The sequence below is a fragment of the Camelina sativa genome, chromosome 17 (assembly GCF_030686135.1).
Source record: "Camelina sativa cultivar CO46 ecotype springtype chromosome 17, ASM3068613v1".
Lineage (NCBI taxonomy): Eukaryota > Viridiplantae > Streptophyta > Magnoliopsida > Brassicales > Brassicaceae > Camelina > Camelina sativa.
In genome coordinates, this window is record NC_141896.1 from 20,377,815 (window position 1) to 20,390,714 (window position 12,900).

Sequence of the window (12,900 nt, forward strand, 5' to 3'; positions counted from 1 at the left end):
TAAATACGGGTTATCTAAGTCGGATTTTCCTTCTTGTATAAAATTATTTGGTACAATGGATCAGTTATTGATAATTTATAACAAAATGATGAATAATCATACAGCTCATCACAAATATTTATAAAGTTATAAATAATTAATAACTCATATGTTCCAAATATTTTGTATCTATACACTTCACAAAATAATTTCTTTTAGAATATATTAATATTTTGTTCACGTTTAAATATAGTAATTTGGACAATCTTCTTTTTTTTTTTTTTTTTTTTTTTTTTTTTTGTAATGTAAACACTCACTTATATTATACTTATGACTTATGAGTTATGATTCTTCGTAATGATAATCTTCTTCACAATTGGTGGATGTATTAGTCTATTATTATGTCAAGGTTTCTTTATAAATACGAATTCTAAACGGCTTTGAACCTGGATAATTTGATTTTTTAAAAAAACCTTTTACCAAAGAAAAAAATCCATTCGAATGCTGATTATATATGCCTTTTACTTTTCGGTACATCTTTTAACACACGTAAAAAGCGAAAGATAACAAAATATTGATATATTAAAAAAGTACTGTATGTGATAAAAAGCTATTACTAGTAATTATTCAGCTCAATTTTTTGCAACATGCTTTCCTAACGGGAGACACTGTTTCATCTTCCTTAATTTTATATTTGTTTTTACAAAAGTATATCCTTTTAAAAAGGATACGAGATGTAGTTTTCAATCTCTGTATGTATGAGTTTGAATTGTCAATGTATCACACTATCCAATTGAAGTGAAACCAAATAGCCTTTAGAAATAATTTTTGTAATCTCGTGTAATTGATTCCTTCACTCAGCTTTGAACAAACCTAGACCCCAAAAACAAGGCCCATCAAAGCCGAGATGAGATACCTTATCGAGAGCCATCAAACGATCTATTTTAGGAGGTCTCAAAGGCCCATGTAAGGTTCACATAAGATTGGAATGTGGGTTCTTGGTGAAGATTTTGTGAGGGGTGTAGATTGGCATGTTCTATCGAATAACAATAAAATGTAAAACAATAGACACATCCATGAGAAAACCATAGATCTATCTAGTTCCTAATTAAGTTCAAGAAGAAGCTAAAACATTATGAATCATCACACTCATTACTCAAAAAGAAAAACCACCAATGAAATCATAGAACAATCTAACATTATATAGAAGGCAAAAGCGAGAGGTCAATTCAATGCCACTATAACTCGTATGCGATGTAACTAAAAGTCTATTACTATACTTTACCACCATATATTTACAGGATTTAATGCGATATTATATACATTTTATACTAAGAGAGTACATATTAACATAGAAGTTAAGGGAGTTAATCTTCTGATAATATTAACGAACTGTGAGGCAATAACCAAAAAAATAAAATTACATATCGTTTAATGAAGAAATTGACTTTTTTTTTTTTTTTGGTCTTCTATAATAAAAACGAGGTGAGTAATTGATTAGCAAATTCTACCGGCGGAGCAACGGAGAGGACCGGCGGAGGAAGTAAGAGAAGGGACGAGAGAGCCGTGGGCCACCGGAAACGCCTCTCCTCCTTTGTACAACGGCTTGACTGCTCCACCAGACGGCACGAAGAAAGCTCCATTCATGAAAACGTCTTTAGACGTACTCCATTTCCATTTTTTAGAATCAGCTCCAGTTGTCATTCTCTTCGTCACCTACAATATATGTATACACAACGTCGTACTCGAACAAATACACAGTTATTAAAGCTACTCAAAGTCAATATCTATATAAACCCAAGTGCAGCATGTAATATGTTATTTAAACGTGAGATTATGTCATCGTTAATTTAAATCTTATTGCATGATAATATTTAAAATGAAGATACCTGTTTACTGCTACGCTTGTCGGGAGCAACGAAGTAGTTGCCTTCACTATAGATAATTGGATCGGCACTTCCTCCGATCGCATACATTTGCCATTTCTCGTATCTATTGTTTGCTACATGCGCGTACCCTCTCCTCACCCTGATCACATATCGATCTATGTCAGCATTTTCTAATCTAATTCAGTTAAATTAAACTATATATATACACTTACGTACCTAGGCATTCTCTCAATGAGACCTGGTCCAAAATAGTTGAATGCAATTGTAACTCTCATGATCTTATCTCCCATAAACTTGTCATCATGTCCGAGTAACATCACCTTCACAAAAACACACCAATTTTTTCATCAAATACTAGCTTAAATATTATTTTTGGTACTGTTTTAGTAAATATTATAAACTCTTACTTTATCATGCTGCGTGAAATAGTTATTAGAGATAGTGACAGCCGTAGACAAAAAAATCACATCGATCAAACCATCTTGGCTCCGAGACAAGAAACAATGATCGATCCAAATATGTGAAGATTGGAAAACGCGGATACCGTCACCATCCAATTTTTCCTTCGGACCTGGTTTACAGTCATGGATACTTATCCCATGTATAATGACATGTTTCACAAGTTTCATCCTTAAGCACGGCCCGTTGCCTATTTCAACTTTTGCCCCTCTCCCGTCTATCGTCTTGTAGCTGTTCACATAGAGCTCGCTTTTTAACACTATCACCATGTCACGTGCGAATGTGATCCATAGCGGTTTTGGTTGGACCGCTCCATATCTTAGCGTTCCAGGTTTAGGTTTTACAGGGTCATCTGATGGGTCTGTAACCACGTAGATCGGACCGTTTTTGCCCCCTAACGCAGCTTTTCCGTACCCTACCGCGCAATTTGCAAGAGCTTGACGGCTAGTCGCCCATTTAGGGTTTCTTCGCCAGCAAGCATCAATTGGATTTAGTGATACCTTCGCGAGGGTGTAACCATTACTATGATTATAAGCAGACTCTACAAGAGGAGAAGCGAAAATTGCAAAGAGAAGTGAAATTGTTATTACGAGAGAATCCATTTTCTTGAAGATGTTGATGCTTGAATTGAACTAGGTGAGTGCAAATATCTATGCATGAGTCACAACATAGATGTGAGCTACAGAGTATACGTATAAGTTATCAATAGACTTATAAGTATATAAGTATTTGCATTACGTGTATGAATTTTATGTATGCGTGTGAAAGATGAGAAGGTGTGACACACATGCAGATAATGCAATCTACAAGAGATTTTTAAAGGAAATGTCATTTTAAAGTTTTTATTTTGCAAAATGTCATTATAATTACATATTTAAATATATTTTTTTATTTTTCAAAATGTCATTATAAGTTTTAAGTTTTTATTTTTCAAAATGACTGTCAAAAAAATTACATATTTACATGTCAAACATTTCCTCAATGTTTTACGTTAGCCTTTCTTCTTGGCTATCTCCTACCAGTTTGCTTGGTACCAACTAGGTTCTTGCTCCATGATTGATCCTTGTTGAACTTTGTACTATTATTGTCTAACAGTGACACATAGAACTGGTAGTCTATATGACATTGAGGAACATAAAGAACTACATGACATAAGATTTGGATTTAGTAAATTAATTTTTAGTTGGATTTTGATCTTCCTAAGAAATCTCCTAGTTATAATAATGTAGTGGCCCATTTAATGTGAAAAGATAAGTTTTTATAGATGGGGAGAATTGTCCGAACTTAATTGTAATGAATTTATATTATCATCATTTGAATTTAAATGTTGATAGAAATACATATTTGAACAATGCTCTTCCTCTAGAGTGGCCGCACTGCTTGTGCTGACCATGTGTTAGTTTGAATTTGGATTCAATATGTAATGTTAGTATTTAGTGATAGCCGAAAGTTTGGGATCTATCTTATCAGTGTAATTAAGAATATATATATATATATATATTTTTTCTCAACATTAAGAAAATATTTAAAGATTAGAGAAAGTTAGACCCTGGTTGGTTCATCATATATATGAACATCGCTCCAAAAGTCTAGGTATTGGGCAGGATCCAGTTTTAGAACATAGTTGCAGGCTTATATGTCAAAATACGAACTAAATATTTCATACTTGCACAATTCTCCCATTTTTTTCCTTCTCCTGCTGGAGTCTCGTAAAATAAATTGTTTGGGCCGTGCATATTAACGGCCCATCATATTAGTCAGCTAAACAATGAAAACGATCAGCGATGTTATAATGTGTTGACCAAATGGGGATTATAGGTGTCAATATAAAACTAGATGTATAAGGTTTAATTAGTATTTTGTTTTCTTAGAATAAGTATATGGGTAATCTGGAGATATAATATGGTATAACTTGCTCAGGCATATGCAAGTCAAGTATAAATAACTTATTTTGGCCGGAGGTACACGCACCATTTAATTAGTTTTCTTTTTGTCATATTGTCACCGAAATGCTATATTACATGTGATTGATTCGTTGCATAGCGACAACACCAGAAATATGGTAAATTATAGTAACCTGATATTCAGTTTTGGAATAATAATAATAATGATACTTTGTTCTGTGTGATTGAATATTGCCTTTGATTGCAAGTCATGCAAAATAATTCAAACTGTATTTTTTTTTTTACTAGTAGGAGTCACGTCTCCCATACAATGATTATTGAATAAATTTAGTTTGAAAATCCTTATGTTTTGATTTGTTTTGTATAGTCCACATATCACACAATTATACCATGGTGTTGCGCAATTAAAAATTGGTCGTTGTGTTCTAACAAATAGCCTATATGATAAAAAAAAAAAAAAAAAGTAAAATAATCAGTAGGTCGGTTTCCAGACATTTTAAATCCTTACGATTCTAAGTCGTAGTCTCGTAGAAGTCAATATTCTTACAACTAATTACTATTGCAATCTTTTCCCAAGCAAATTACAAGTCTATGGGCAAAAATGTACACATATATATTCGATCGTGAAAGCAACGAAGCTTACAAAATGAAATCTACCAAATTTGATTCTCACGAATCTCTTCATATTTTGATTTTGATCTAAGTTCGAAGATTAGTCTAGATATTTTTTTAATAGTACATAAGAATTCTAGATATTTTCAGTCTTGACATAATAATTATATATAAATTTTTGCTAATACAACTTGATTAAAATATGCATTCGAGTCATCTAATTGATATTTGAAATATCATTTAATCATTGTTCATAGCATACCCCTCGTAATAAGTAGAAGAAACTTGATGAGGTGGTGGGTCTTGGTTTATGTACATGTCGACGTGAAAAGAGAAGAAAAAATAATAAATATCACCAAAAGGAGTTTGGACCCGATCAATAGCCACCTAACCAAATCTGTGAACCGCGTTACTTTCAAATAATAACAAATAGTACTGTTAAACTGAAATTATTTGTAGATAAGTCTTTAGGGTCTTCGACTACATATATAATAAAGATAAGGTTCGGGGGACATTTTCAAGTTTTTTTTTCGTTGTCGGCAATGAATTTTACGTCGACGTGGCAACAACTGGACCACAACGGCTATTTTTCATTGGGCCCTTTTTGTCTTGTGAGTAACACAAACTTTATCAAATTCGCATAAATTTATCTATAGATATAGTAATTTTTATTCTCCCATCCATATTAATGGCCTGTCTTAGTGAAACCCACTGTTTTTGTCCAGTGAATTTGTTATCTATTTAATTCAGTTAGATGCCAAAAGAATAACATCTCTTTTAGATCTATCTAGTGTGGATTTTACCCAATCGACATAAAAAGGAAGGACCGGTGGTAGTGATACTACTAGCTACTGCTCATGGATAATAACACAAACAAAACAAAACTATCATTTTCATTGTACACACAAATGAAAAAAAAAAAAAAATGAAAAAAAAACGTCCCATGGTTTAAAATCATAACCAATTTAAAGACGATTCCCCTCTCGACACATAGACATAGTTATTGATTAATTTGAACTAGATCATTGTCAATCAGATAGTCACAACTTAACTCTTATAGTAGTATCTTATAAGTATGTCGTGGACGTCGTCTTTCGACTTTTATCTGTTACTTGAAAACTTTCAGAAACTGCATCAATTGTTCTTTGTTTTTTTATAATAGTCGCTCTCTCTCGTATTTATTGTGCACACGTACAAGACATGTATTTCTTACGTAGATTACACACACACACACACACATAAGGTGTTATATGTTTAGGCTAAAAGGCACACACATTATGTGTGATTGGTGATGTTTTAGAGTAAAAAATAAGACCAGAGAGGAATCTAAATTGGAGAAAATTAAATTTAATGGGTTAGTTATTCCACAACTGTAGGACAAATAATCGAGAAATTAAATGTTTTCGTTATTTGTCTGTCTTCTAGTCACACACTCAACCCCGGCTCAACTCATATCTAAATAATATATTTGATATATTTGTGTATGATTTTCTTAAATAAAAGATACTAGGAGATATCCCGTGCTTAAAGCACGGGTTAATATTTTTAAAATAATTTATAATACAATAATAAAGTTATTGTTATAATTTTTAAAATAATTATTTTGTTTGAGATAATATTTATTTTTAAATTTTCTGTAAATCTATTAGTTCTTTTTGAATACTAATTATTTAAGAATATTATAGAATTTCATTTTTGACGTATATTACAGTTTTATATTGTTTGTTTTGTTGTATTTGCATTGTTATTTTGTGAAATATGAAGTAGTAATTTTAATATTATAATTGTGAGCAAATAAAAATTATTAATTTATCATCTATATAAATTTAGTTTTACCAACCCGCCAATGTGAAAATTCAAACACACTTTTTTTCATAGATTGAGTAATATATTTTTCGTTTTTAAAAATTCAAAGCACAACATATGCAGAAAAAAGATACTGCATTTTATTAATCATAAGTATTATATAAAAATTCTAAACAATTTGTAAATAAAAGAAAATAAAGATAATAGGAGAATTATAATTTGAAATCTTAACAAAATCTATGAAATTTAGTTATTAAAGATAATTATATTGTCTACTTGGATATAAAATCTTAGTTTTTGAAATTCTGATTAGTTTATATTTTTTTAAAAAATATTTAGTAATTTTCGTCCATAATTTATTAGAGAGATAATTTTTATTTTCTAGATTTTTTTCTATTTGATATGTCAGCGTTTTTTATTTTAATCAATTATATTTAATTAATTAATTAATTGATTAACTAACTTAATTAATTTTTTCTAATGACAATTGAATGTAATTTTTTACATATTTTAAGGTTAGTTTCATATTTGTACTTCCCAATTAATATAGTAGGATATAAAATGTAAGTATAACTAGTAAAATAAAGAGAAAAAACCTTTATTTCAATTTGATTTCTACAAAAATATATGTTTCGATTATTTCCAAATAATATACAATATGTTTTTAAAACAATAATTTAAATTTAAAAATTGCTACAATAACTATAGAGGACGTGTGTGAATCTGTTAAGATTAGAATTATCTTTTTAGGATAATTGTTTAGACAATGTGTCTAGTTTTTATCTCTTGTGCAGACTTATCTCTTGTTGAGACTCTATTATATAAATATTCGTTTAAGGTCATTAACAAACACAAGTCAGTTTGATAACTAACTCTACATAGTATCAGACCAACGATTTCGTAGATTTTTAAAAAATTTCATAATTTTCTTGTTTATTACGTGTCAATTAAAAGATATCAGGAGTAGAAAATGGTTCTTCTGCAATAAACTCTTTGGTTGCAGTGCAGCAACCAGACAAGATGGTGGTATTGTTGTATCTATTGTCAAGTTCAGACAACCCAGGTGATATGATTTTGTCGGTCATGTTGAATGGTGATAATTATATAGAATGGTCAACAGAGATGGTGAACTCGCTTCAAACCAAACGTAAAACCGGTTTCATCAATGGTTAGATCTACAAATCATCTCCACGTGATCCAAATTTTGAGAATTGGACAGCCGTGAACTCAATGATTGTTGGATGGATCCGTTTTTCAATTGAACCAAAAATGAATCCATGGTGACTTTTATCTCCGATGCTCATCAATTATGGAGGGATCTAAAAGAACGCTTCTCTGTGGGCAACAAAGTCTGTATTCATCACCTCATGACTCAGCTTGCAGCATGTCGTCAACAGGTTCTTAAATATTATGGTCGCTTAAGTAAACTTTGGGAAGAATACCAAATTTACAAACCAATCAAATTATGTACATGTGGGTTGTGTACTTATGGTGTTACTCTCGAACCACATAAGGAAAAGGAGGAAGAAAAGGTTCATCAGTTTGTGTTAGGTCTTGATGAGTCCCGCTTTGGAGGTATCTGCACTAACATTATCTCCATGGATCCCTTGCCGTCTATTGGAGAAGTTTACTTGCGCATTACTAGGGAAGAATAGAGGCTGGCGGCTTCTCGTCTTCATGAGCGGCAACGTGACTCAGTTGGGTTCTTAACTCGCCGTGATAATTCTGACCAGCCAGTCTCCTCTAGTTTTAGAGAGGTCTCTTCCGACGCTGCTTTGTACCTTGGTAGGACAGACACGACCCATCTAGGCAGACCCAATACATCCATCCCAAAAACACCAAGTTTTAAGACATGTACACAATGTGGCCGAACTGGACATGAGCGACGTGATTGTTGGGAAGTTGTAGGCTTTTCGGACTGGTGGATGGAACATAGTGGTAGAGGTGTTGGACGCGGTGTAGGACGAGGAAGAGGACAAGTAACAGCAGCTCACACTAAGAGTTCTAATTCCTGGGTTTTGCAGAATTAACACTAGAACAATTGAGGCTCCTTCAACAAATGGCAAACAGTCGAGTGCCAAGAGTACCGACAAGTTGTCCAGTAAGAAAAATCTTGGCAATATCATACTTGACATAGGAGCCTCACATCATATGACTGGGAATCTCTCCCTTTTACACAGTGTTAAAAATTATGCCACCATCTTTTGTTGGTTTCGCCGATGGAAGTAACACCTTTACTTTAAGCATGGGTATGTTTCCATTAAGCAACATAGTCTCGTTGACTGATGTGTTATACGTTCATGCCTTGAATTGCACGTTAATCTCTGTTTCAAAGATTTTAAAACAAACAAAGTGTGTTGCTTTGTTTACAGAAACGTTGTGTGTTTTGCATGACTGTTTTTCGAAAACTTTGATTGGAAGAGGTAAGAGTAGTACGGATGTGGTTTCGGAAAATATACATAGCATGAATGTTAGTTTCAAAACTGAGTTGTGGCATCAGCGATTAGGACACCCGTCTTTTTCTGTTCTTTTGGCTTTATCTATGTTTTCCAGTTCCTCAAAATCTGCTAGCTCAAGTCCGTATGACGTATGTTTTCGAGCTAAGCATGCTAGATCTGTTTTTCCAGACAGTTTGAATAAAGCAATCGAGTGTTTTTCTTAGATTCATTGTGACGTATGGGATCCTTATCGGGTTCCTTATTCATGTGGTGCTATTTAGTTTTTGACTATTGTTGACGATTATCCTAGGGCTGTTTGGATATACCTTCTTTTTGCAAAGTCTGAAGTTTGCAGCGTATTGATAAATTTTATTATTTATGCGGAAAGACAGTCAAGGTTGTTAGAAGTGCTAATAGAACAAAGTTTATGTGCCTTGCCTCATATTTTTATCAACTAGGCATTCTTCACCAAATTTCGTGTGTCGGAATCCGCAGCAAAATGGTAGAGTTTAAAGAAAACATTGGCATATTCTAAATGTCGCAAGAGCATTACTGTTTCAAGCAAGTTTGCCTATTAAGTTTTGGGGAGAGGTTGTTCTTACAGCTGCATATCTAATCAATCGCACACCATCTTCTATTCATAATGGCTTTCTCCTTATGAATTGCTTCATGGGCATAAGCCATCGCATGGATCGTTACGTTTATTTGGGTCTATGTGCTATGCTCATCTTGTCACTAAAGATAAAGATAAATTTGGTGAACGAAGTTGTCTCTGTGTGTTTGGTCGTTATCAGTTTGGAACAAAGAGATGGAAAGTTTTTGACATAGACCAGAATGAATTTCTAGTCTCTCGTGAGGTTGTTTTCAGAGAGGATGTCTTCCCTTATGCTTCTGATAATTTAAGCTCCACTCCTGTTTCACCTGTTCAGGTTATTAATGATATGGATTGGCTAATTTATCTGGTTTTTGTTGGACAGGGGGAGTTAAGCAAATCCTATTGTTGACACACCTGTTGCGATCCTTGCTATTGTTTCTCCTGCTCTTGCATCTCAGCTGTCGATTGTGCCTTCTTTGGTGGAGGAACCAGCAATTTGCTCTCTTTTTGAGGAACCACCTGTTATTCAATCTTTATCGCCTACAGTTTTATCCCAACCTATGGTTTTGCCTCCACAACCTGCAATGTTGCAGTCCAAAATTGATAAAACGCAGTTCGTACCGCTTCGTTGTAGTGAAAGGAAACACCATGAATCGGGTTATCTTCAAGTCTACATCACTCACAATGCTGTTTTTTCTGCCCAAACCCATCATGGTTTGCTCCCTTCCCAGTCAGAGTCCTCTACTAAGGTCCAAGGTACATGTTTATACCCCTTACAAGACTATATTTCTGATGATTATTTTCACTAGCCCATTGTGCTTATTTGGCTGCGATCACGACATCTAGCCCTGGGCATTCGGGTACTCGGGTCGGGTGGGGTAGGAACCGATCGGGTTCGGGTTTTTCGGGTAGAGGAGTTTAGGACCCATTAGGGTAAACAGAAAATATCGGTTCGGGTTTGGTTCGGGTCTTACCGAATTCGGGTCGGTTTGGATCTAAAATTTCAGAACCTACAAATACCCGAAAAAATCGGATATCATTCGGGTTCGGGTATTTTGTACCCGATTACCCGAAATTTAACCCAAAAACCTGAATTTTACCTGATTACTCGGAAATTTTAATGTTAAATATTAAAATAAAAATTTTAAAATTATTTTTTTAAAAAGATTGGTTAATTTTTAAAAAATTATAGCTAAACATTTCAATATAATTTTGGTTATTTTGAGTATTTTCATTATTTTGCTCTAGGAAAAAATAATATTTTTGAATTTTAAATTGTAACTTTGAATAACTATGTTATAAAATATATATATATATATATATATATATATATATATATATGTATAACTAATATTCTCTATATATGATTTTATTTCGGGTATGTCGGGTACCCATTCGGTTTTCGGTTCGGTTCCGGATTCGGTTCCAGTTCTTCGGGTTTAGGAGATTAGGACCTAATAGGGTATTCTACCGGTTCCGGGTTCGGGTTCGGGTTCGGGTCTATATTTTCGGGTCGGTTCCGGTTCGGGTTTTCGGATCCAGTTTTTTTGCCCAGGCCTAACGACATCAGTGGAACCAAAACATTTTATAGAAGTTATTCAAATGATAGTTTTAATGATGCTATGGTCAAAGAAGTGGATGCTCTTGAGATTAAGAGGACATGGAATTTGGTTGATCCTCATAAGAATAAATTTATACTTGGAAGTTAGTGGGTTTATAAACTGAAATACAATGCGGATAGTTCTATTTAATGGTGCAAGGCTCGTCTTGTTGTTCTTGGTTGTTAAGATGAGGTGCAAACTTTGCTTCGTCTTGTTGCTGCTAATCAGTGGGAATTTTATCAAATGGATGTCAATAATGCTTTTCTTCAAGGTGACTTAGAAGAAGAAGTCTATATGAAGTTGCCTCGTGGTTTTCATCACTCTCACCATGTCAAAGTTTGTCGTCTTAGGAAGTCTCTGTATGGGCTCAACAAGCTACTCAGTATTGGTTTAAGAAGCTGTCTGATGCTTAGCTTTGTTTTGGATTTGTACAATCCTATGAAGATTATTCCTATTCTCTTAATCCAAAGCCGATATTGAGCTATGTGTTTTGTCTACGTTGATGACCTTCTCATTTGCGGAAACAACAGTTACATGCTACAAAGGTTTAAAGACTATTTGTCGTGTTGCTTCTCTATGAAAGACTTGGGAAAGTTGAAATATTTCCTTGGTATTGAGGTTAGTCGTGGTCCTGAGGGCATTTTTCTCTCCCAACGCAAGTATACAATGGAAATTGTCTCTGATTGTGGCAATCTTGGTGCTAAGCCTGCTGCAACGCCTTTTCAACAAAGTCATCCCCTAGTCACCAACGACGGTCCTGTTCTTGATGATCCCAAACCATATCGCCGGCTGGTTGGTCGGTTAATCTATCTTACTAATACTCAGCCTTAGTTAAGCTACTTTGTTCATGTTTTGTCACATTTTATGAAAGCCCCCCCCCCCCCCCCCGCGAGGTTCATTGGGATGTTGCTGTTCGTGTGGTATGTTATGTAAAGGGCTATCTCTGTCAGGGTATCTTGCTTAAGGCTGATCCAGATCTTACTCTCACGATTTACTGTGATTCATATTGGTAGTCGTGTCCACTCACAAAAAGACGTTCATTGAGTGCTTATGTTGTTTTTCTTGGGGATTCTCCTATTGCCTGGAAAACAAAGAAACAGAACACCGTCTCTCACTCTTTCGCTGAAGCAGAGTATCACACTATGGCCGCTGGTCTTCGTGAGATCAAATGGATATGTATGTTGTTGACGTGATTGGGTATCAAATAGTCTAGGCCGGCTTGATGCTTTTGCGATAGTAAGACTGCTATTCACATTGCCACCAACCTGGTTTTCCACGAGCGCACCAAGCATGTTGAGGCCGACTGTCACTCTGTCTATGATGCTGTTCGTGACAGTCTCATTGTTACACAACATGTTCCAACGTCGGAACAACTTGCAGATGTTTTGACCAAGACTCTTGGTTAGATTCAGTTTGAATAACTAATGTCCAAGTTGTGCATTAATGATTTTCACGCTTGAACGTGAGGGAGTATATGAGGATGTGTGTGAATCTGCTAAGATTATGATTAAATTTCTTTATGATAAGTGTTTAGATAATGTGATCTTATCTTTTGTTGAGACTCTATTATATAAATACTCGTTTGAGGTTATTAATAAATACAAGTCAGTTTGATAA

The 12,900-nt window shown here is 34.2% G+C and overlaps 1 protein-coding gene across 1 annotated transcript; it reads right to left on the minus strand.

The window, feature by feature from the left end:
- Positions 1–1,229: 1,229 nt before the first annotated feature.
- On the minus strand, positions 1,230–3,024 carry LOC104757379 (putative pectate lyase 4). The gene is made up of 4 exons (XM_010480119.2): positions 2,276–3,024; positions 2,085–2,188; positions 1,869–2,007; positions 1,230–1,695 (listed from the first exon to the last, which is right to left on the minus strand). Exons 1-4 carry the CDS (start codon positions 2,927–2,929, stop codon positions 1,477–1,479), a joined length of 1,116 nt encoding a protein of 371 aa, XP_010478421.1. The 5' UTR covers positions 2,930–3,024; the 3' UTR covers positions 1,230–1,476.
- Between the last annotated feature and the right edge of the window lie 9,876 nt (positions 3,025–12,900).

Coding starts and splice junctions, on each gene's coding strand:
- LOC104757379 (XM_010480119.2), bottom strand. CDS start 2,929: ATGGATTCTCTCGTAATAACAATTTCACTTCTCTTTGCAATTTTCGCT. Junction 2,189..2,275: donor ATTTCACGCAGCATGATAAA/GTAAGAGTTTAT, acceptor GTTTTTGTGAAG/GTGATGTTACTCGGACATGA. Junction 1,696..1,868: donor ACAAGCGTAGCAGTAAACAG/GTATCTTCATTT, acceptor CATATATTGTAG/GTGACGAAGAGAATGACAAC.